Source organism: Microtus pennsylvanicus, chromosome 5 (assembly GCF_037038515.1).
Source record: "Microtus pennsylvanicus isolate mMicPen1 chromosome 5, mMicPen1.hap1, whole genome shotgun sequence".
NCBI classification, from domain to species: Eukaryota; Metazoa; Chordata; class Mammalia; order Rodentia; family Cricetidae; genus Microtus; species Microtus pennsylvanicus.
Window position 1 is genome coordinate 137,972,386 of NC_134583.1, and position 24,820 is coordinate 137,997,205.

At 41.0% G+C, this 24,820-nt stretch overlaps 1 protein-coding gene across 4 annotated transcripts in view; it reads right to left on the reverse strand.

Annotated features, from left to right (window-relative positions):
• Nucleotides 1–4,538: 4,538 nt before the first annotated feature.
• Nucleotides 4,539–24,820, reverse strand: part of Rab11fip2 (RAB11 family interacting protein 2) — a 37,380-nt gene continuing 17,098 nt past the window's right edge. For 2 of the 4 annotated variants that reach the window (XM_075974557.1, XM_075974555.1), the window contains 2 exons: nt 14,348–14,393; nt 4,539–8,597 (listed from right to left, as the gene is read on the reverse strand). In XM_075974557.1, the coding sequence (XP_075830672.1) occupies nt 8,370–8,597; nt 14,348–14,393 (274 nt within the window). In that variant the 3' untranslated portion in view covers nt 4,539–8,369. The remainder of the gene's footprint in view (nt 8,598–14,347; nt 14,394–24,820) is intronic. The other 2 variants (XM_075974559.1, XM_075974558.1) reach the window with 2 other exon arrangements.

A 24,820-nucleotide genomic window follows, 5' to 3' on the forward strand; every position in this document is an offset into this window, starting at 1 on the left:
TCATGATATCAGTTCTGGTTACACTTGGCAGCCCATATAATGAAATGTCTCTCTGTACTTAGCTCCTTCACAGTCAAAAATTTTAAAGAAAACACAATGTACATAATCCAGACTCTCTGTGAATTTTCCATCTTTACGCGGCTTATTTTTATTTATATCTATAACTATCTGTACTCTGTCTCTTTAAAGACTTTACTTTTACTTTTTTCTTTTTAAACCATTAACTTTATTCTCTATATTCTTTTTCTTCTCTCTCCCAAGCCTACGTATATTCATCCAACAGTGTGACTCATTTAGTGGTCTGAATCTGTCCTATTGTGAATCTGCAATTTTTTACTATCCAGGAGCACTTTTGATTTACGCCTTTAAATCACTAGACGCTTAAGAATCTAAGCTGTGACATTCCTAGGTTAACTTTTTGCTTTTTGAGCATACATCTGTAGACCTGGAATAACCCTGTAGACCAGGCTGTCTTTGAACTCTCAGAGATCCGCCTGTCTCTGCCTCCCAGGCATTGGGATTAAAGGTGTTTGCAACTACACCTTGAACTCACAGAGATCTGTTTGTCTCTGCCTTCTAGGCACTGGGATTAAAGGCGTGTGCCACCACACCTTGAAGTCACAGAGGTCTATCTCCCTCTGCCTCCCAAGTGTTGGGATTAAAGGTGTGTACTAAGACACACAACAACTCTCTTCCTTTTTTTGTTTTTTGCTTTAAAAACTTTAACTTTCAGCTTGCATATATTTTTAACACACTTTAAACCATTCAGAAATTTTCTCTGTCTTTGAATCTCTCTTTACTGTATATCTCTCTTTTTCTGACCACAAGAGCCTTTAATTTACTAAGCAATATCAGTAGGACTAAAGGCGTGGCTTTGCCAGCTAGATCCAGTCCATTCCTTAGCTTTTCAGCCTCATGGCTGAGGTACTGGCTGCAAGGTCCCTGCCAGCCAGCAAGCTACAACAGACAACACTCAAGTCCTCTCTCAGTAGCCGGCCCTCCTGCCTCAAACAGTCAGAGTTTGCCCTGGCAGGATGGCCCAGAAAGCCGGCATTTTTAAATGGCACAGCTTTTTTCCTGCTACGGCTGAAAACCGAAAAGCATGTGTTCAGCTTTTCATCAACACTGTTTAAGTGTTTTGTGGCAGGACCTCTTAATGAGCCGCAGGGTTTTGCAGCTAAAGCTGAGTCAGGAAGCCTCTTGAGACTACCAGGTAGGAGCGGCACTCAGCACTTTAATTCTGAGACTGAGCACACAGCACAGAAATTCTTTTCATCCAAGTTACATCCAAATCTGACACGCAGAGCTCTGCGCAGTCTGAAAACACATCCCTGTATGGCGGCAGGAATCCGCCATGCTCTTCCGCCTGCCTAAGCCTGATTCTGTCATCTTCCCAGGAGCAGGCGGGGAGCTCTGAGTCATTATCAAGGTCTCAGAGCACTCTCCTTCCGATCCCAAGCGGGAACACAACATAAAGCCAGAGTTTGCACTGGCGGCACAGCTCCAAGAAGCTGTGCTTTGAAATGACACAGCATTTTTTCTGCTGCTGTTGCCGAATCAGGAAATCTCTCTACAGCACGCCACCAACAAACAGCAAAAATCTGTGTTAAACGCTCTCTTCCTTATTTTTAAGCCTTCTCAGGTTTTTTAAGTAGGTTTAGTTAGCCACACGTCTGGGCGTCATCTGTAGTAATATGGAGCGGCAGGGCTGCGTCCCCAACAACCCCAGCCACCTGCCCGGCTCGGCTAGCTTATGCCCCAAATAATTACACACAAACTGTATTCATTTAAACACTGCTTGGCCCATTCTCTTCTAGGCTAATTCTCACACCTGGACTAGCCCATTTCTAATCATCTGTGTAGCGCCCCTAGGTGCGCTTACCGGGAAGATTCTAGCCTAAGTCCATCCTGGGTCGGAGCTGGGGCATGGCGTGCGTCTTCCCTGGAGCGGGTAGCATGGCGTATCTCTGAAGGCGTCTGCTCTGGAGAGCGGAGCTGTGGAGTCTGACCTCACTTCCTCTTCCTCCCAGCCTTCCCTTCTGTTTACTCCACCCACCTAAGGGTGGGCCTATCAAATGGGCCTAGCAGTTTCTTTATTGCTTAAACAATGAAATCAACAGATTGATATATGACACTCCCACATCAATGAATGAAGTGTGGGATTCTAAATGTTAGTTCCAGGAAGCTAAAACTTTGAAACTACACACAATTAGAAATGATGAAATAAATGAATGGTGTAATATGCATGTGAAAATAGTAAAAGTTTGGTAAATTTGCCACTTAGACATGCAAAGATATGGAAGCTCACGCAGTCTCTTGGAAATGGAAACATAAATCCAGGGTAACAACTTGCGTGACTTTGATTCAATGTACCGAGTATCTCTACAAGCAGGAGGACCTCAGGGCAAGTCGATTTGATGACAAAATGGTCAATCTAGGGGACTCAAGGGAAGGTCTTGGGTGGAAAGTAATAAATGAGTATAGTGGCTTTGGTAATACTGATAAAAGAATTGGAGGGAAAGGTAAAATAATATGAATGATACCTTAGTGCGGTGATGGATCAGCCAGTGACAAGTTAGCATATGGCATAATACTGTGGTCTTCTACAGCTTTTGATAAGGAAATGTGTTTAGCACACCCACAAGTGTGTCACTGGGCTACTATGAGACTAGTAGGAGTAGGCACTTAAAAACAAAATTGTGATTAATCTGGTCTGGGCACCAGAACACAAGGATTAAAAGCAGTTCAGAGAGAAGGCTCAGGAGCTGAGAGTACTTGTTCTTGTGGAGGACCTGGATTCTGTTCACAGCACCCACAGGGTTATCAGTCATCCGTAACTGCAATTCCAGATCCTACGCGATCTGCTAGGCTCCACGGCATTGCATGCAGTGGTATACATACATGAGTGTGGACGAAACATTCATACATAAAATAAAATAAGCGGAAATGTTTAAAAAGGAACTCAGTGCTCAAGGTGATTCTGGGATAGGAGACTGCAGTCCTCTGGGAGTTGTCGTGGTTTAGTGGAGGTCAAACTGGACTCAGGCGCGTACCAATCTGATATATTCCAGAAGTTGTCTTGATAGGTTACAGCCCATCAAGTAATGTGCCCGTGTGGGTGGGCTCATTAGAACTCCTCCTGCTGGAAAGAGTGAATCCAGGTGTCTCTCATGGCTGAGCAAACTTCAATTTCCAGGGTTAAGAAGATAGCTCAGTCGGAAATGTGTTTGTCACATAAGCATGAGTTCAAGTCCCAGTCACCAAGTTAGAAAATCTGGGTGCAAGGCCTGTATCTATAATCCCAACTGTTGCAGAATATTATTTTAAGATGTGTTGCATTTATTTATGCTGTGGAACATTAGTTTAATGATATAAAGTATTTAGGTAGAAGCTCTGCTTCAGCCCCAACTCTCTCTCTTGAGACCCTTCCCCAGAGAAAGCCTGCCAAGCATTGGTTCCTCCCCTTGAGATGCTCAAGACCATGCCTATATGGTATTTCAGACTCACCCATAGACCTGCCATGTGATTTCTCTCCTGCTTTCTTCCCCCTGGTTTTTATTAATTTAACTGAATTTGGCTTATTGCATCAGCAGAGAAACCAGCGATTTTCAAAGTACTTATCACAAAGATGTGCTGCATTTTCTTACGTTGTGTTTGTTTAAATCTGTGAAGCTGTGCTACTTTGCCTGTCTAAAACACCTGATTTGTCTAATAAAGAGCTGAATGGCCAATAGCAAGGCAAAAGAAAGGATAGGTGGGGTTGGCGGGCAGAGAGGATAAAAAGGAGGAGAAATCTGGGAAGAGAAGATCAAGGAACAAGCAAAGAAAAAGGATATGAGGAGATCAGGGGCCAGTCACCCAGCTAGACAACCAGCAACAGATGCAAAAGATAGGATAATTTAAGAAATGCTGGCTAGAAATAAGTCAGGCTAAGGCTGGGCATTTGTAAGTAAGAGAAAATCTTAAGTGTGATTTATCTGGGAGCTGCATGAAGCGCCCCCAAAGAATAGAAAGCAAAAGAGTCAGAGTTAAAAACAACAACTACACTCATCACTGAGGCAGCAGAGACAGGAATATCTCTGAGGCTTGCCAGTATAGCTGAGCTGGTGAGCTCCCGGATGACAGAGGCCATGTCTCAAAATATAAGGTGGAAGGGAATTGGAGAAGACTCCTAATGTCAACCTCTGGTCTTGACCCATTCACATATGGGCATATGGATACATACATGGCTAGGGACACACACACACACACACACAGAGAGAGAGAGAGAGAGAGAGAGAGAGAGAGAGAGAGAGAGAGAGAGAGAGAGAGAGAGACAGAGAGAGACAGAGAGAGAGACAGAGAGAGAGACAGAGAGAGAGACAGAGAAGGTACTTGTATTTGACTTCTACATAACTGCTCAGAACCACATTCCCTGCAAACAGTTCTAGAGGCCCTATTGAACACAACCTGTCTCATTATCAAGAGACAATGAAGAAGCCATTAGGAATGCATGACAGGGACAGCTTTATGTACAATAAGATATTCTGATTACTGGATTAAGTTTAAACACTTTAATTGACTATAACAAATCAATTGTCATATATAAAAATTCTGACTCATGCATCAGATTACATAAATTATACAACCGTCACATTATACAATGTTTATATACTTTTGTACCTGCAAAAATGTATATGAATTACTAAGCATTTACTTAAGAAGGTAGGGGTAATACTCTTCAATTATAAATAATGCTTACATCATTCAAATACTTGCTAAGAACATACATTTCTAGATCTGCAGCATTTTTTATTCCTCACAATACATACAATCTAGAAGCTCCAGAAATTAAAAAGCCCAAATGTACCATTAAGTAACAGATTTCAATTCCATTGTAAGGGTTGATTTTTTTTTTGACAGAGAAAAGTAAATGAAATAAAATGTCAATTTTAGTTTAATGCTTGAAGAGCTTCTACACATCTTATTAAATACATCAGGAAGCCCTTCGTATGCAGATTAATTAGTGAAGGTGCTACCTATTGCATATTAAATACTTCCAAGGACAGCATCTGGATTATTAAAGTTACAAATCTGTGAAAATGGGGGCTTTCAGTATGTGCTGACAGACCCTCTCCATACCACCGCGAGCTCCCAGTGTAGTCTTGCCCTCTGCTGAGCAGATCAAGTGACTGGGCATGCTCACACCTCACCCACACATGCGCGTGACACCTACTGCACCTTTGGGAAAGATGAACACACAGACGGCAAAGAGTTTGACCTGCTTTCCCAATCCAAGGTAAGCTGCTTTTATTTTTTAGGGGAAATAAAGCTATCCAGTAAAATAAAAGCTTTAGTGTAACAGCTACTACAGATACTTACTGACGGCAAGTCTGCCTTCTTATTTTTTGTTTAAGACTCCTGTTCAAGAGTAAGCACTCACATGGGGTGGGAAGTAGGATGCAGCAGGAGTGGGGAGATGGTAACAGGGACAGGAAAAGCAGGTCTGTCACTAATGAGCTTATTTACTTAGGTTTCCACTCATGAAACCCTTTTAAATACAAGGTGACATTTTCACAGCTGGAAAATTACAACTAGATCTTGATTTACTGCCAAAAGCAATACACGTAGTTATGTATAATCTATGAATAATACTACGTTCATGGGAAGAGGGAAAAACTAGGGCCAATGCAGACGACAGCAGCAAAGGCAATGCTCCCAACACTACCACTAATGGGTTACACGACATCTTATGTACAAGTCTGAGCAAGGACCTTGGTCTTCAAGGAACGACACCGAAGGCCCAGCAGCCAGGTGATGTGCAATACTGTCAAGCTGAGCTTAGACCTGGGAAGAGACGGATCGTAAAATACTATTGTTGTAAAAAATAGTTGAATTATGTAACAGAGTGTGTTAGCTTAAATCAGGCTTGAGAGAAGTGTTGATTCTGTGATTTTAAAAAATCTTCCTGTCAGTAGAAGTGATTTTGAGCATGTATTTTTAGGCTACAAGTAGAAATAAAATTTCCTTTAAAAATCTATTGTGCATGCACTGTTTACTGAAACATACATTTTATTTCCACTACAAGTTAATACAAAAATAAACCACTAGAAAGTTCCGTGTGCCATTTGGAAAGTAACCAATCGCTTTCTCGGCTTCTCAGTGTAGAGGGCGGCTCCCACTTACACTCAGGCCACAGGCTATGTTCATTTCTTTTACTTCTATGTTTGTTGACTGATGACAAAAACATTAAGTTCACGAGTGAATATAACATTTTACAGAGCATAAATAGATACTTTTTATTTGTCTTGGACTTTTGTTTTTAATTTAGGAACAATAATTGTGTCTCAGATAAACCTCACTGCCTATAAGACTGCCACTGGACAAAGCTTCATTTCAGATTCTGAAGAGGCACACCCGTTCAGCCTGGCCAGTCACTAAGGGCAGATAGGTCTACGTACAAGGCAAAAACTGTGCCTTGTAACTTACTTCACATGAAAAGGAGCCGTGGCATTTGAATCATGCTTTCCAGATGAGATTTATGTAAAACTTATTCCTAGGATAAAACAGACAGACAGCTCAGGCTCACTCTAGAAAGGACACATTTGGCTAAAGATGTCAGTGCACCTGCAGATATCTGTCACAGCACTGAAAACACAGATCTGGGTGACTTAAAAAGCTAAAGAGTCTGAGCAATGCCATGATGAAAATATGCTAAGAATTTTAAGAATTTGGTAACATCTAATAAATGTTAATTTTAAATGGCACCATTTAAAAATAATATTTACCAAGACTGCACATGGGAAAATCAAATCTACCCTAGCCTTTGACATTTACTATAGAATCACTTTTATTATAAGTGGAAGGAAAATTGATTTTAAAAAGCCATTTTTCCTTCTCTATTTTAAATTTAGAAAAGTATCTAAGTTTGTATTTGGGAAATAATTCACTTCAAAACCCATGTTTTCTAGAAAACCACAGAAAGTCAGAAAATACAGATAACAAGGGATATTGTGACTAAAATTATGAAAATCAGCAAAACTATAATCTCTGCTGTCATTTAACTTTCTGCAGTTGACTACGGGGTTTGGACGTTCTCCGCATCCGTCTCTATGTGCAGGCAGTCTTTCACTCTCAATTCGGAAAGACAGTCTGTTTCAGAGTGTTTAGAGCTGAAAGGCTGAAATACCAGCAGAAGATCAGCAATATTCTTATCTCATTGCTTTTCATTTTAAATTTGAGAATAATTTTCTACAAATACATAAAGCTAATCCACAGAGGAACCGCCATTCTAGGCAGGTGGGCTTAAACAAAGACCCCATAGTTTGGTGGCCGTGGGGTGCCCCTGCTGTGACGATGGTGAGGGCTCAAAGGCAACCACCTGTTCTACTACTGATGAAACTGAAGCCGAGCCCTTCATCCTAGAACTCGCTGCTGCCTTGGGTTAGTTATCAGCTCCCCACCCTCAGCTCCTTTTCAGATACGATGTTGCTGTTGTCTTTGCGATGATCTACAGTAGAGCAAATTGTACTAGCCCATCTCCTGCTTACACTTCCATAAACTCAAACACCAGGAGAACACTGCTTCTGTGGAAAGAATAAAGAGCCCTAAACTTTGCCATTACTTGAAAAGACTTGACACGTTTTTGGGCACAGGGCTTCGGGGTGGGGGTGGCGGTTAATGTTGGAGGCTGGAGTTGGATGTAGTGAATGAATCCCTTCAAAATCAGGGTTCAGAGAATTGGGAATGGATGGAAGTAGCTTCTCCACTGAGGTGGGGCGGTCCTGGTAACAAGCAATCCTGGGTGTATACTGCAAAAGCACATTTTAAACTATGAGATTGGTATCCTAACCTTAGGGCAACCACTTGTTTTTCAATGTCTTAAAAACACACGTGTATATGAGGTATATGCATGTACTGTATACACAGAGACACTTGAACACAATCGTCACATATAGGAAGAACTTGCTTGTTTTAGTAGTGTTCATAATGAGCATTGCTCCTGACACTCACTGTGTCTAGACTGACTCCTAAGAATCCAGCAATGGTATCAGTTCTGTTCCTGAGGAATAGCTCATGGGCTGTTGAAGATGGCTCCAGGCCTATGGCAGACAGGGGTCCAGAACCAGCACCCGAATGATGCCACGGAACTGCTCACTCACCAGGGCATGGCCCGTTTTCAGTGTCAGAGCTCAGAGCACTTTACGCCCTCCGAAGGTCACTCTAGATGAAACCTGTGAAAATGTACAGGACCAACACTTCTTCCCAATGATGGAGGAGAGGAGGTGAAACCTGACACTGTGGTCTCTTCCAATAACACACTCCCTTTCTTCCTTCCTGTTCTCTCTCACTCTCTCTTCTCAACTACAAATACTGTCCTGTGGGCTCCACTAGCTGTTGGAGAACTTGCCAGCTTTCCTGGAAGGCTCGTAGGGCACTCGCAGGATGCTGGGCGTCTCCTCCATCACCCTGACCAGGAGGTTGTCAATGTAGTCCTCCAGCTCCCGGATGTGGGTGTCCTTCCTCCGAAGAAGTTCTTTGTGCTTCACCAGCTCCTGCAGCACCTCCTCGTAGGTCAGACTCCGGTACCCAGCCGTGGCATCGAAAGGATTGTTGTCCTGGAATGAAATGCAGACTTCCTTTAGCAGGCAGGACCCAGTGACCGACATTAAGAGATAGTCAGAATTTCATCTCTGGTTTTGCTGAGGCTGATAAAGCTTCTCTTCAGCCATAGAAAGAACCAGGGTGCCAGTTACCAGGTGCCAGCTATCCAGGCAGGAAGGAGGGCAGAGAGACAAAAAGTCTGGTTTGACTCTGCACATGAAGCTCCTTCTTATATCCCAGCAAGGACTAAACCACAACTTGTGTCCTGAGGGTGTGGCTCAGTGGCAGAGCACTTGCTTAGCTTCCAGAAGGCCCTAGGCTCCATCCCCAGTATGCTAGAGGAAATGGATGGGACATGCTCTATAATTTCAGACTATAAGTTAGCCAATGTAATGAAAACAAGTTAAAACTAAACATCTGTAGGTATCTAACCAAAGAACTGCCAAGAAGTTATAGAAACTGCAATAGAGACATCACACATATAGACATTGTACATATAGACACTGTACATATAGACATTACATACAGACCCCACACATACAGACCCCACACAGATAGACACTGTACATATAGACATTACATACAGACCCAACACCTAGAGACACCACACATAGACACTGTACATATAGACATTATATACAGACCCCACACAGATAGACCCTGTATTTATAGACACTACATATTCAGCTGCTGTGCTCAAAGAAACAGTCCACTAAATTCAGATTCACACTTTCGTCTGTACTTTTTAGTGATGATGGTTATGAGATACAGAAATACGAGTCTGATTCTCTAATTTGTTAAAAAATGATGAAGGCACCTGGAACGAAATCAATGATCATGGTCCACGGGTATAACTTCTGTCTTAGCTGACCAGCAAGTGAGCTTTTTCTCCCCGAGTAATGGTTGTTCCAGTTCTCACAAACAGCATCCAGTTGTTTGATGCCCTGTTATCAGGACGCTCAGAGCTCAGCTACAGCCACATCACTATAGCCAGGACAGATGCACGCCCTCTCTTCCCACTTATCCACTCAGCTAATGATATTCTAGTGGCCAAAAATGGGGGGGGGGACAAGCAAAAGCATAAATATAACCAAAAGAGGGTCTTGCTTTAACTTTTTTTATTCTTACAGTGTTGTGAGAACGAAGATGGGCCTGCACTACTCCCTGGATCCCAAGGTCCTGGGATTTAGATCTTCACTACGTACAAAGCCCTGAAAACACGGTTCTATCCCTCTAGTTTTCTTGTTCCTAAAGCAGGACTCAGAGAATCTGCCCCACAGAGGATGGCTGAGGCCTGGGGAGTCAGTTCTGTTCCCACAGGAAGTCTGTGTCTCCCCAATCTTCAGCACCGGAACTTTCCACCTGAAGCCAAGGCCGGCTCTTCACCATATGCTCCCACCACAAGACCCCAGCGGAAGTGAGAGTGACTGCACACTTTAGGCTACAGTCTCTCACATACCCCAGGCCTTTGGGCTCGGGTAGTGACAGCTTGCAGGAGGCTCCACACTGTCCAGGAGAAATGGGCAGTGTGATGAGTGTGGACAACTAGCAAACAGGCTCAGGTCCAGTGGACTGCTGCTGGCCAGAGAGGTGTGGCCAGAAAACAAGTGGGGGGTGGAGGGTGATGCCCACGGCACCATCCAGCCTGGGCAGCGTCACCCTTGAGGACTGATAGCATTTTCCTACAGGAAATGAGAAACCATTTAAGGTTTCTAAGCAGAAACGAATCACTTCTTAGCTTTTCTGCTATGATCAACTGTAAGCAGAAATATCTTTGAGGCAATGTTCTAGAAAACTAACACGGCAACCGTGGGTAAGATAGTGTGAGTGAACAGAGGCTACTTCCAGAGCTACTGAAATAATGAAAGCATGAATTTGGATGCTACAAAAGCCTTAACAGCCTCTATAAAACCATGATAAAATATGCCAATAACTTTTTAACATTTAATTAATGTTAACTTAAAATAGTACCATTTAAAAAATAATTACTAAGACCTCAAACAGGAAAATCAAATCCTTTACTAGATATTGAAGTTTATTATAAATTTATTTTAAACATAAGTCAATAAACATAATATTTAAGAAAAGTGAGTTTGAATTCTGAAATAAATACTTTAAACAACTCATTTTATTTTCCATTAGCAAATACAAAAAAATTGAAACTTTCTGAATTAAATTACTCATGTCCCAACATTTCAAATGTTGCTCTTAAATCCTGTAAGGATAATTCTGGAGCTAAGTGTTAGCTGTGACCTTCCTTCTTGGGTCAACTTAGCCTATAACACAGAATATTGGTACCAGATGTTTAGAGGTATATTACAAATTTATTAATTATATTCTCATAAAATATACATTGTATTATGAATTTTTCTATAGTAAAGACAAGACAAATTATAGAGATATTTTTACTTTGTTAGAAATAAACTAACCTTTGTACTTTAGCGCAAGTAATAATATATAAAAACAAGGCAGGAATCAGACTGAGTCTCACACCCCTTATCTGATGAAGCATCTCCAACTCCCTTCAGCTCCAGAATTCTTCTATCCATTCACTGATTTTTTTCCCCTGAACTGCATTTTAAAATAATAAATTCCAACTACTGTGATTTTACTTTACTAACAAAATATTTACTGGAAAATCTGAGAATCATGGGATTATGAAATTAAACTGAACGAGCTATTTTACTTACAGGGTGCCGGCTTTATGCTCCTGCTTTCTTTTAATGAATTTAACATAGTGACATCCATTAAGACTCTCTAATTTTAAGCAAATTATATATAAATACAATATTTTTTAAATTACAAGTGATAGCACACATTTAAAAATCATTCACGGGGTGGGAGTGGGAAGGTGGAGGAAATGGGAGGAGGGGAGGAGTAGGAATTGGAATTGGTATGTAAAATGAAAAAAGATTTTTTTCTTTTTTAAAAAAATAAGTAAAAATCATTCACATGTGGTGTGAGGGTTATATTCAATACTGAACCAATAATACTTGTTAATGTAGTTAATATTTTAACATTTACCTTAAAATAAGGAAGCTAGATGACATGCCAAAAAGATTCCATTATAAGTGGTCTAAATACCATGATAGGAATCATTTTAGTCTTGCAAGATTACCAAGACTTCACAGTCAGAATGAACAATATACACACATATTCCTTATCTCCTTCACCCCAATCTACTTCCTAGAAATGAAGTTTTGCCCTTAGTAAGGTTCTCCTATCCTCTTTTCAGGAGGATTTTTTTTACCCAAAATTCAGCATCAGGTTTCTGAACAGGAAAACATCTTAGAGACCTATGTACCATAAACTACACTGAAAGAATAAAAATAATTAATACAGCTCAGCCTTGGCTCCAGATTTTACTCAGTATTTGAGAACCATGTAAATTTTCTAATTCTAGGCATACAATTCTTAAATTGATATATTAACACACACATTTAGAACTTCAAAGGAAATAATAAACATGAATATTAACTAATATAAACAATGTTGAAAGGTTTTCTGGTTACAAAAAGTAGTTTGCTTAAAGAGGAATATTCTCAAACAAATACAAAAAACATTTTTCAAAGATGTATTTACTCATATCTAGGAAAAACTGAAAACTGAAACCTTGCAACCTTGAAACCGGTAGAGGGTAAATGCAGCCTGCAATAGGACTGCCATGAATTCAGGATTTTGCCCCCACACTTCATGAGCAGCACACAATTTTAAGATGTTTTCCTATCTTGAAATTTAATACAAATTTTCCTCGTTTCTTTCCTTTCACAACTGATCTTTTCCCTTCTCTACTTCATATCTGCTAAAAGTCAAGTCCCTCGTGCAGACGCAAAGACAGAGGACTGGCAAGAGAAAAACAGTCCTCTATGACGTTTTCCATCAGAATTTTAAATAATAAGACTCATGTACAGGATTCTCAGAATTATTAGCTATTTTTACCTTACACACAATCTAGTCTTCTAAACTAGGAAATATATATATGTAAATTTTACAATATTTAAATCCAGACAAAAGCAAATTATCATGACTCAAAATAACTGAAGATTTGAAGAAAGGTTGTCGTGGTAACCAAATATTGGTGGGGTACGAAGTGACATGCATGGCGACCGGAGGGGAGCGAGGGAGGAGATGAGGGCCTGGCGTTCGCGGATCATCTCATTATTGTATAATGAGGGACTCTGCTCTGGGAACATCATCCCAGCTACTTTCACATCTTTTGTCCTCCTCTCTTCATCTCCCTTTCAGTTCTTAATTAGGCCTTAAAGAGCTCACACTGCCCTTTCAACTGGCTACTGCTCCTGCCTAAACACCGAGCCTCCACAGACAGGTGTTGGCACCAGCACAGCCGACATACAAACCTAATTACACAATACTCAGTCCAGAAGGAGAGAAAATAACTTGGCGGATGGCTATTACTGGAGAACTTCATGTAAATTACTTCAAACATCTTATAATCGTCAACATAAAAATTGTTCAAATACTTTTCCTGAAAACTAGTCTGTAAGGACGCTTTCTCCTCTTAATTGTATCTTGCAGTACATTAGCAACACCTAGTAATCCTTTAACTGTCGTTTAGAATAGTTAGATTCCAGAGGGAAATAATCACACATCAAGGATTCTTTTATCACCTTTAAATCCTTAAACTAAAACAATTTTCACATTTTATTTCTTTAAAGATTTCTGAGGATGTTTTAACAGCAATAAATTATAAGATTTGGAAAAGTACATCTGCAAGCACACAGAAATTGTAATTAAGGTTACCTAATAAACGATAGCTACATATTAAATCGATTTTTGATGTTGCATTTTGTTTGAGATTAAGTAACAGCCCAGTAGAATTCATTTCACTATCTGATCAAAGGCTGACTTCATATAATCTGACATTGCTTCAAGACTGCCATATTATAAAGACTTGAGTATTTCTGAAACATCAAAACTTAAAAGTCATTTACATAAAACAGCAAAAGCATTATGCATCCAGAGTGTCTTCTACCATTCTTCAGACACTTATCTGCACTTAGAATGGCTTTTAAAATAAACTGTAACCCCACCTTAACTTCTTTTAGACAAACCATATACCAGAAATTGTGATGTGAAATTGCTAGAATGAAACCAAACACATCTGGATCATACGCATTAAGGACAGATGGTTGAAACGGCAGCCAGCGGCCTCTTTCTGATACTTTCTGATGTAGTTTTCCCCCAAGAACATCTGCCTGTATTTTTATAAAGTGAATTTTCTCCAGGTCAACATATTTAGAAGACTCAGATGTAACTGAACTCTCCTATATGATATTGATATATGATTCAGATAACATTAAGACAAAGTTAAGCCATCTCAGCAATCCCTGCAAACGACGCACATCCATTTATTTAACCAACTGCCACCGACCAGTCCTGGGATGGCTCTGGTTTTGTCTGACTTGGAAAGTAAGTCCTTCCACAGCCTCGCCTGGTGAACGCCAGTCTCCTTTCACAGCTCCAGTGCGGACTCTGATACACAAGTAAGAAACAAACAGGTATACTCCAGGTATTTTTCCATTGTAACTGCATCTGCCTGAACTGTCTCTGAGCACAAACAGAAGTCACACTCACTTGTATACTAAAGGCAGTCTCAATTTCACTTTCCTTTTTCTCCCCAAACCATCACACTGATCAATACTTCTGCCACGAAAATGGTCAAGGAGACAGAAGCATTTAGGAAATGTGCTACAGAGAAGCCAGGCTTGATCTCTGGTGATTGCGTAACCCCTTGCCAACTTACCGGGATTTTCCTGAGGTCTTCACTGCTTGTTGGATTCATATGAAAACTAAGTAAGAAAAGCATAAAATAAGGGTTAAATGTGCAAGTCTATACAGTAAGAAACAGAAATATTTTTTTTGAAACAGAAATATTTTAAGCCATACTGAAACGCGTCTGTCTAAAGTCCTAGCTTACGTAAGTGAAATTCAATTCAAATAGCAAAACAGTATTTACTCAACAACCTTAAAGCATTTGCAGGTTTAAACCCTCAAAGAAAATCCTCCAGTTATCAGAATCAAAGAACCATCAATCTTAAATACTCAGTTTCTAAATATCCTTAAGCATAGTGACTTTACCAGCAAGATACATCATGAAAGGAGTTCTTATAAAATATTCATCATCTTATATAGACATACCTCAACCCTGTTGATATATTACTATGGAAAGCTGAGCAAATATAGGTTTGAAAAGGTTACAAAATAAAAGAGCTCAGCCACCCTTTGTTTAAAATGTCAGCTGTATTGGAGAAACTAACTTTCAAACCTTACCTTGTCGAAGAGAATGAGTCCAGGAACTGAAACTATTTCTGTCATTAATGTGATTCCTAAGTAGCTAGCTTCCAAAATTTAGTCAGAAAACAGACCCAAACAAAACAGATAGTGTTCATTTGGAGAATTCACAGCAGAATGCCACAGCCACTTTCTCCTTTGAAACATGCCCATTAGGAAGGAGACTACAACCACCCCAGAGAAGCTCAACTTCAAAGCCATCTGATGAGTAAATATTTCATCAGTGCTCCTCCACTTTAAATTGTACACAGCATTTAAGACACTTATCCCCGGAACAGCTACAAAGCATATTAATGTCCTAGGGTTTTTTTTTTGTTCCACATACACACATTAAAAAGAAGACTTAACTATAAGTCATATTTTTCCATTATCTGCATACTACATAAAAAAAATAGACTCCCCTGAAGAGTCAAGGAATTCACTTTTAAAATCTGAACTGTGTGAAAGTGTAGATGCTGGAAATCTTGTCTGGAACACATCCCTAATTACAGGTACATGTCACGTCCCACACTGTAAAGCCTAAAAGGCATGATGCTTGCAGGACTTCAGCAAGAGAATTTCCTATGCAGTCAGGGTACATTTATTACGACTCAGGTTTGCAGAGCCAGATTATAAGAACTGGGTGTGGACCTTTCCTGGGAAGAGAACCCACGGAAGCACCTGAACATTGCAGTAGGCTGGGTGACTAGGCAGACAACCAAGAGACACTGCGCACCTGCAGTGAACCACTGGCAGGATTATGTGGCCGCCACATTTCCCCTCCCTGTATGTCACCATCTGCATGGTTTTCTTCAAGGTCCTACACTAATGTCATAGACTCATCCATGCCTCAAAGCCCTGACAAGAAATTCAACGATAACAACAAAGTCCCCATTAGAGTCGCATGTACCTACAGTGTTGTACTGTGGGAGCAACTGCTAATGGGTGGTTTCTGTTGTCTCCAGTTCTCAATGTTAGCTAGTGGAATGAAAGGGCCAGTGAGACACGTTTCCCTTGCTCCATGACCTTGTGTATGCTTCCTGATAAGCAGCATACTGCACTATCCGTATGTCCACTGGTGGGTAGTCTCAGGGTAACACAGTGCCAGAGCACCAGAGTGCTCATGAGCAGAGAAGGGCCTGAGGGCCCTGGAGCGGTGGCTCCACCCCTGAGCCTGTTGCCTTGTGACCAAGTTACTTTGACTACATCTTGGTTCTTTCACCTGTAAACCATGATGGTAAAAATGTCTCTCAAACAAGACTGCTTGTATGGATAGAGAAAATGAATGGACTAGCGTGGAAAACCAAGAGTTCATGAAAATGATTTCATGAACACTTGAAGTACCTTATCTGCACTCTTAAACTCTTAATCAAAATTGACTATTATTTTCATGCCAATTAAGAGGGTCATATGATAACATTTTCTATCTTCCAAAACTTCATTTTAAGAAATAAGGGATATCAGGCAACTCATATAAGTTCTTCCACTATTGACTGGTAGATTCTGGCTCCGAGATCTGTTCTAACTGGAACACCAGTCCTATGCCTGTTTCCTGCAGACCAATCTTTGCGAGTGTTGAGTACAGCTGAAAGCTCAACACGGGCATCTTAGATGAAATGGCCAACCTCACTTCACTGAGGGATAAAGTCTTGTTCCAGGACGGAGGGGTGGGGTATCCCAAAATTCTTAGAGCAAGTGTGGGAGTCATGCTCTCTTACAGCATTCATTAAAAAGGCCTGTTTCATGGGAGAAGCAGAATTTGAGACTCCATGAAAGACAGAGGCTTGGCTGTCGAGAAGACGCTCTGTGGACACTTGGGGACAGCGATGTGTGCTAGGTAGTGGTGTCACTACAGGACTTTGGAGCACAAACTGCAGGAGTTCTAAGGCCAAACTCAAGGACCTCAGACCTCATCCATGAAGCAGCAAGCATGTTTCCCAACAATATTAGTCTCCTCTCAATAAAATATCGACATTCCATATTTGAGGTTCTGATCTGCTCTGTTCTACCCCAGCCCAGCCCCTGCTCTCCACCTTAGCACATGTGATATAAGTGAGCTTGCCTGCGAGCTGAGGTCCCCACTCTGTTCCCACTCTGCACCATGTGCTGAGTGAGGTTCCCACACTGGTATTGTCTGAAATCCAAAGGCTAAGCCCTCCTTTGTGGTCTGCTTTGTATACACACACTGACGTGTCAAACACATGACCAACTCAGTCATTCATGGCTGCCTTTTTAAAATCTGTCCTTACATGGTGGAAAAAAGAGTTAACTGAACTGGATTGAATTAGTGTGGTGCAAAATAAAATGTCTCTATTTATTGAAGTGTGGCACCAATTTGTGCTATCTCTCTCTTTGTACTGGTGTCCTCAGGTCAGACAAGATATAGAACAATACAGTTTGACTGCTCAACTGAGCTGCTGACGAGTGAGGGGATGGTGTTTTCAATCCGGTAGAAAATAAACCTGGATATGCTCATGGAGAAGAGGGAGTCTATATGAACTAAACTCCAGAATTTAAGTTTAATTTTAGAAGAAGACCTGAGGAAGTTTGAAGGAGCCACAGGATCCTAAAGTACTTTTTAAACAGATTAAAAGGTATTTAAACATATTTTAAAGGGATAAAGTGTCTTAACTGTAACACACTCAAGTTTTCAGGTAAAAGCATCAATATTTTTTTATCTGCAAATTCATTTAAAAATTCTGAAAAATGTTTACAACTAAACTCTATATAATTTAAAATATAAACTATTGTGCTTTTTAAATACTATTTTTATAGAAATCATTAACTTTAATATCATTTATTAATGTACATTAGAGTAATGAGTAAATAATAACTGGGCAGAAATTACAGTCTGTTTTATACTAGTCTTCTGTACACAGGCACTAAAAACAAACCTGTCCCTATGAAGTGACCAACTTGATTGCTACAGTGGTGACTCATGCGTCTGGTGGTACTCAACATGTTTCCTTCCTAAAGCAAACACAGTCTGTAAAGCAGGAAGCTCTAAGACAGGGGAAGAACTATTCAGAATGTTAAAGCACTTGGAAAGACAACTGACACCTGAGAACAAAGGCCTATTACAAGCAGATACAACTTTGTAACCACCAGGCTTCAGGATTAGAAACCCTGCAAGCAGGAGGTTACCACTGCATAGACTGCTCTTCCAAAGCTTAGGGAACATCTCACACTTCCTACTTCTCTTTCTAAACACCATCACTGTTCAAACAACAACATTTATTTTGGCCGACAGCTTTGTGCATTTTCCATTTAATATGTGAATCCAAAGTACTGACAACTCCAGAGATGTGCCACCTGGCACCAGGAGAGGCAGTATCTTCAGACACTGGTCAGAACCTTACTGTGTGAAGGAAGCAAGTGTAACTCTAAACCACCAAAGGAGAACTTCTGACAGTAATTATTTTCTGAGGTCAGTATCCTACTGATCCTGTCCTTAAGTGATGGGAGAAGACTCTAGGAAGCTCGGCTTCCTTCAGTGCCAAGGGCAGGTGGGAGGAGGCGCTCCAAGAAGCCAGGTGCATCATTAAACCTTTAACATGTATGAGACTATGAAAGAAATATGCTTCACAGCACTGGATTGGTATACTGGAGAGTAGATATGAACACCAGCCCTTGTAGCCCCACACCTCCAGCACAGCTTCTTTGATGATGAACTTCTTTTACCAGGCAATTACCTCACTTGCCAACCTCTCCTTCCATTTCATCAATGGCTACCCTTTCTTTTTGAGACTCTTTTTCTGTTCAGCAAGCCAGCCTAAGTTTCCTCCTGAAGTCCCGATGCCCCACTCCTTGCCACCTTCCTCCTTTTGTCCTGGGAAATGCCAGCTATTTCCTGGGAAAGTGGCCAGACCTCTCTCTACTCCACCTAGATGGTTCACCACTCCTGCTGCTTTAGCTGCTACCACAACATGGATGAATGGCTGAAATCTTTTTCTCTACAAACACAACTTCTTTATCCTCTAGAACACTGGGCTTACAAATGTCTTGCTACAGACTCAGAACAAGATTACTACCTGCACCTCAAGGTAAATGTGCCTAAACTAACTACCCCTTTGCCTTTTCCATTAACCATCTCCTGGGTACCCAAAGGGGAGCATCAGACCCATAAATCCACCCTTCTTGGGACTCAGCCTAGATCACATCTCCTTGCTCTCATGTGTGCTACCTTTCTGATCATGGGAACACGGTCGCACCTCTGTTCATCCCATCTTACCCAATCTAGCCAAGCCTCTGTTGGCAATGGTGGTATCTCAGATGCAAGTCTAATCTCATGATTTAACTGTCAAAAACTCTGGCCTGGATATTCTGCTTGAATAATGACAAATTCTTAAGCCAAGTTTTCAATTCCACCACATTTTACTCAGCTATCTTTCCAGTCAGGATGGTCGGCTGAGGAAATCAATAGTAAGTCAATACAGTATCTGCCAACTAGACGGCAAATCCCCAAGGAATGGAGAAGACCCTTTTATAAATAACAAAAGTTACTTATATTTATATCTCAGAGAACACTAGTAGATTGTTTTCAGCTCTTTTCAAAATGGGGAGAAATATTCTGGCTTTATAGCTATGTCCTGGTCAGTTTTTGTCATCTTAACACAAGCTAGAGTCCTCTGAGAACCGGGAACCTCTGCTGAGATAATGCCCCATCACACTGTCCTGTAGGCAAACCTGTGGGCACCTTCTTGATTAACAATAATCTTGGGGAGCCTGCTCACTGTATGTGGTGCTGCCTTCTGGGCAGGTGGCCCTGGGGTACATGAGAAGGCAGGCTGAACAAGCCACAGGGAGCAAGTCAGTAAGCAGCAAACATCCATGGCTTCTGCATAATTTCCTGCCTTCAGGTTCCTGCTTTGAGTTCCTGCCCAGCCTTTCCTTCATGAGCGATCATAGCTGTAAACTAATAACCCCTCCCTCCCTAAATGCTTTTGGTTATGGTCTCTATCACAGCAACAGAGAAGAAAACCAAGAAAGACTGCGAATGAAAATTAAAATGTTTCAAATTAATGGACTTTCAAGAAAATTAACTCAATCGTTGGCTTACAGACACACAACCTGCTACAACCGTAGCTATTTGACCAAAACACAAGTTAATCGACAGCCCCCACCTGGGTAAACTCTGAAAGTTATTCCTGGGCTGCTTATTTCATGTTCCAGAGTGGTTTCAGACTAGAGGAGTTCTAAACAATTGTTAACAGTCCTCTTCCCAAAGCTCAAAAAAGTTTTAATTGAAATAGCCAAAGAGATTCTTTAGTAAACGCATTTCCATTATAATTATGTCTGTTACACGGGTAAATAAAGCTGAGCAGACAAGATGAAGCAGCATCTTTCTTTCTTTCTTGGAAGAAAGCAAGCAATATAGGACTAAGTCAAATTAACGACAGAACAGCTCTGCATGCTCTCCTGGGACTGGGCACACCACACACTCCAGTGACAAAACAGAGCTAATGCACAAGTGTCTGTGGGGATTAACAGCAATTTGCTTATTAATATTCTCGTGAGATATCTTTTAGGAGACCTCAGAGGCAGGACAATTAAAAACCGCGGTCAGTAACGCCAAAGGTCGTGGACAGCAGCTTTTCTATGGCGAATACTAGGTGCTGCTGGAGAACGGCCAGAACACAAACACCTGAAGACGTCTGCAAAAGAAAGGCAGGCTTCAATCAAGTTTATTAACTAATTATCTTCTCCTGTTGGAGAAAAGTACTAGGAATTATTTTATGTCTTTAAAATGTCAGTACAACAGTTCACTGGCTCCCACATGTAAGTCCCGTGGAGGCCAAACACCACTCCTTTAAAGCAAAGCCTCTCAAGTGTTTTTTTTTTCCCTCTTAAGCACCCTTAATACAGAAGAAGAATAAATCCAGCAACACTCACACAACTTCCCTGGCGTGTCAAGATGAACTTGAAAGTTTCAGACATTTTACTCCATAATTTTTATCATGCCTCTCTTGAAGACCCTCCTGTCACTGAGGAAACGGTTTATCTCCGTGCTCCAAGGAAACCCTAGCCTGCCACTGCTAGTACCACATATCCACCACTAGTAGTGGCTGTGGAGGGAAAGCTGTCCCCTTTGTTCAGATGCACAACAGGGAATTCGGACAGAGTAATGAAAGCAAAGTACCAACAGCCCCTCACTGGGCGGGTACACATCTCCATCTGCCTAAGGAACCAAAGCTGCCTGCTCTTCTGGGGAGGTGTGAAGACCATCTGAACTCATGAGGAGCGGGAGGGGCATTCTACCATCTTCTCCACTCTTGGCCAAGACACAGATTTGCTGGCTGTGACTGAGACAAGTCCTATCTGAAGCAAAGCTGTGGTCCCCTGGTCCCCAGGAGGGCTCAGGTGTTCAAGAGCAGCATACAGGGAGGGTTCATGCCCAGCACTCAAGGCCCTGCCACCTCTGCAAAGTCTTCCAGAAGGGCTGTCCACAGCAGTGAATTCTCAGAGCCTCTTCCCTGGTGACAAAGCCATGGGCTTCTCTGATAACTTGGCAGAAGATCCCAGGCCGACTGCCCAGCTCTAAGGCACACACAGTGACCGAGTTTGCCTCAGCAGGATTGTAGAACTCACTGTCTGCCCTTTTAAGCAAAACAAAAACAAACAAAACAACAACAAAAAAAACACTCTTTTCCTCTACAGACATATGGATAATTTCACTAGAAATTATGCATTATTCTACTCCACTCAGATTTTCCTATATGCTTCTTTATTTAGAAAACAGTTAAAACACGGGTTCCCACCAATGCTGACATCTGAAGCTTCTTACGCTATAGAAATTTTCCCACTGCTGGGCTCCTTTAGGTTTTATAATGGAAACTGCTCTATGTCACACAATGTTGGGTTTGTTTTTCCAGAATCTAACAGTGCCTTTGAAATGTGGCCTCTCTGGCACTTTTGAGTTCCTGAGTCTCTTCCTACTCAGGCCCAGGTGGCAATTTCCTGAGTTTTCCTAAATAGGACCTGGAAACCTTACCCCTGTGCTGAAGAATGCTGGCTCTCTAGAGAACTAGGTGCTAAAATCAAACCACAACACACCAAGTTCCCAGTGAGCCAGGCCCGTGCCACCACCACCTCCAACCGCTGACACTTTAGACACACTGGGTCCCTGAGAGCCGTTAAAGCTTCTCCCTTTCCCCCAGCTCTTTCCATTCACCTATGCTTTGAGACTGTTCGTTCCCTGCCCATTGTCCCCAGGCTGACTAACTCTGCCCATCCATACTTCTGCATCTTCGGCTGCTGTCTCCTGAATGCTGGGTTGACACAGGGACAGCCCTGGGCTCATCTCGCCTGCCTACAGTTTTCATTTCCAGTAACACTTCTCAACGGCACCATGCATTAGGGCAATTCCACATTCTGAATCTACCTGCCTACAGCACTGCAGCTAGACTTCTCACGTAGTCTTTGTCTCTCAGTAGCAATGGAGTACGTGTATGAGGAGCAAGAACAACCATGACCAAGTAAGGGCAATAATCTTCCTTCCTCCAGCGTGAAAACAAGCACTTTCTCTTGAACCCTGGCAATCTAAAGGAATATTTTAATATTCCCAAGGGAGTAATATTTTAAGATCCTACTGATTCCTGTAAAATGACAATATAAGCATATTTAGCATTCAAATTCTCATTTTATAAGTTTTCTGTTCAATAGCAAATGCTTATTATTTATAAAAACACAACAATAACAGAACAGTGGCAGGGGGCACATTGGCACTCCCATGGATTTCCTAAAGCAGGGCTCTTCTCAAAAGGAACTCTGAAATGTTGCAAATTCCCAATAAATGTCCTTCATCCTTCTTATTATGACAGCTGGAGCTGCCTTCTTTAATAAACTCTAATAATTCCTTCAAGTGGTATCTCCATCTAACCTCGTTAGCACAGTCGGTATGTCTTCTGGAGATGCTGTGTCATGAGATCATGGCCAGAGTGCCCATTTCCAGTTATGTGTCCAGCACTGCCTTCAGCACTCTGTGTCCCATGTTAATCTCTTCCCCATCAGGTTACCTTATTTCACAGTGAAAGGCTAACGTACAAGGCCCCATAGCTTCCCACCAAAGATGTAAACCCAAACCTGACCTACAGTTCTGAACTTGTACCTATCCCATAGTCCCTTCAAAATGTTCTATTTTCATAGTACACTGTGAAATCCTTTGCTGAAGAATCAAATATAACCCTGAATCAAAATGTAAATCACATTCAGTGTGATTTTAATTTCTCATAGCTTTAGACAATTCATTTCTTTGAAGATAAAAAAAGATATGAAAACCATATTTATATGTCTCTCATAAACAAAATACATGACTGGCTGGACACCAACTTTCTATGCTAAGCTCCCTAACAAAGCGTCCATGGTGTTTAAAGTTGAGCTGTTGTACCAGTAAGTGGAGTGTTGATAGTCTGCAGTAGCGAGCATACTTCCTCAGGAATGTACTAGGCAGAGAAGGACAGAAATGGAATACGGCTCCCTAACTCTAGCTAGAAAAGAAATAGTGAGATTGCTCAGTTTCTAATGAAAAACTAATAATGTAATAGTATAAAATCACTACTTAGAACTATCCCTGTGAAACTTACCAAATAGCCTCTTTTCCTGTTTACTATACTTGTTTGGTTGTTTTTGAAACAGGGCCTCAGTATGTAGCCAAGGATGGCCTTGAACAAATGATGTCTGTGCCTCAGCATCTTGAGTGCTGGGATAACAGCTGTGTAGCACCACACATGGCTGTCTAAACACTTTCTATATGATCTTCATTACTGTTTACTAAAGTGGATAGTTCTATCAACTCATTTCCCAATTTATAAAGTACATATTCAACTGTCACGGGCAAGGCCAGAGACATCTGTCTTGAGGAAACCTTTCCCAAGTTTTCAGCACACTGAATTTCTCTTAACTCTCCCTTTCCATAGCTAGTTTCCTGTACTTTTATAGGATATACTCTATTCTGTTGGTAACAGGTTGTTTCTTTCATGACCTTCCCAGCTGTTGGGGTACTAGGACCTTGACCATGCAAATCATACCCTCAAACCTCCATTCCTAACCTTAAGTGAAGATTTACACATGCTTGTGAAACCATATAGAAAATCTGGAGATACAAATTTTAAGAAAACCAGGCATGTTCAAGCAACAATTATTTAAATGGTATTAGTTCCTTCATCAGAAAGATTTTCAAATGTAAAATAAGTATATAAAACACATTAAAACATCATTCAACACCTAACAAATACTTAACTATCTATTCATAATTATATAATATTATACTCAATAAAATTCAAAGAGGAACAATTCATCTTTAAATAGTAGGTTCAAAGACATCTATGTCATATGCTCAGATACTACTGTTTCCAGAAACAGAGTAAATGAATACAGTAACAATTTTTGGTCTATTTTATACATCACCATTAGATATTTAGACAACCTGGCTATAGTAGTTACTACCATAAATACATAATGCATAAATACATTGCTTGCATTTCAAAAGGTAAAGCTTTATCATCAATAAAATGCAAACCGTATCAGGTGCTGGGATCACAGAGCCCAGCTGGAAATGTCTCAGGCACAGAGAGCAGAGGCCTGGCGAGGAGGCTGGGCGGGGTGTGCACAAAAATAAACGAGGGCTTTGGTGTAGGAAGCAACGCTATTCTCACAATGAAAAACTCATGGGAGTTTAGAAGGGCAAGATTTGGAAAAGCCAAAACCAGTGGAAAGAAATGGGCATAGCACTATAACGATAAGATGAAGACACTTTAAATGCACAAATCTTTAAAGTTACTGAAATTTGCATTCTTGTGTTCAAAGAAGCCAAAGATTATTCAAGTGTTGGAAAACAGACTTGCAAGAGCTGTTAATGTTTTCATACTAGCTTCCTAGTTTTAATTCAAAACACACAGTCCCTATTCTTGGGGGGAAAAAGACAAAGAAACACCACCTCATGAAAAAG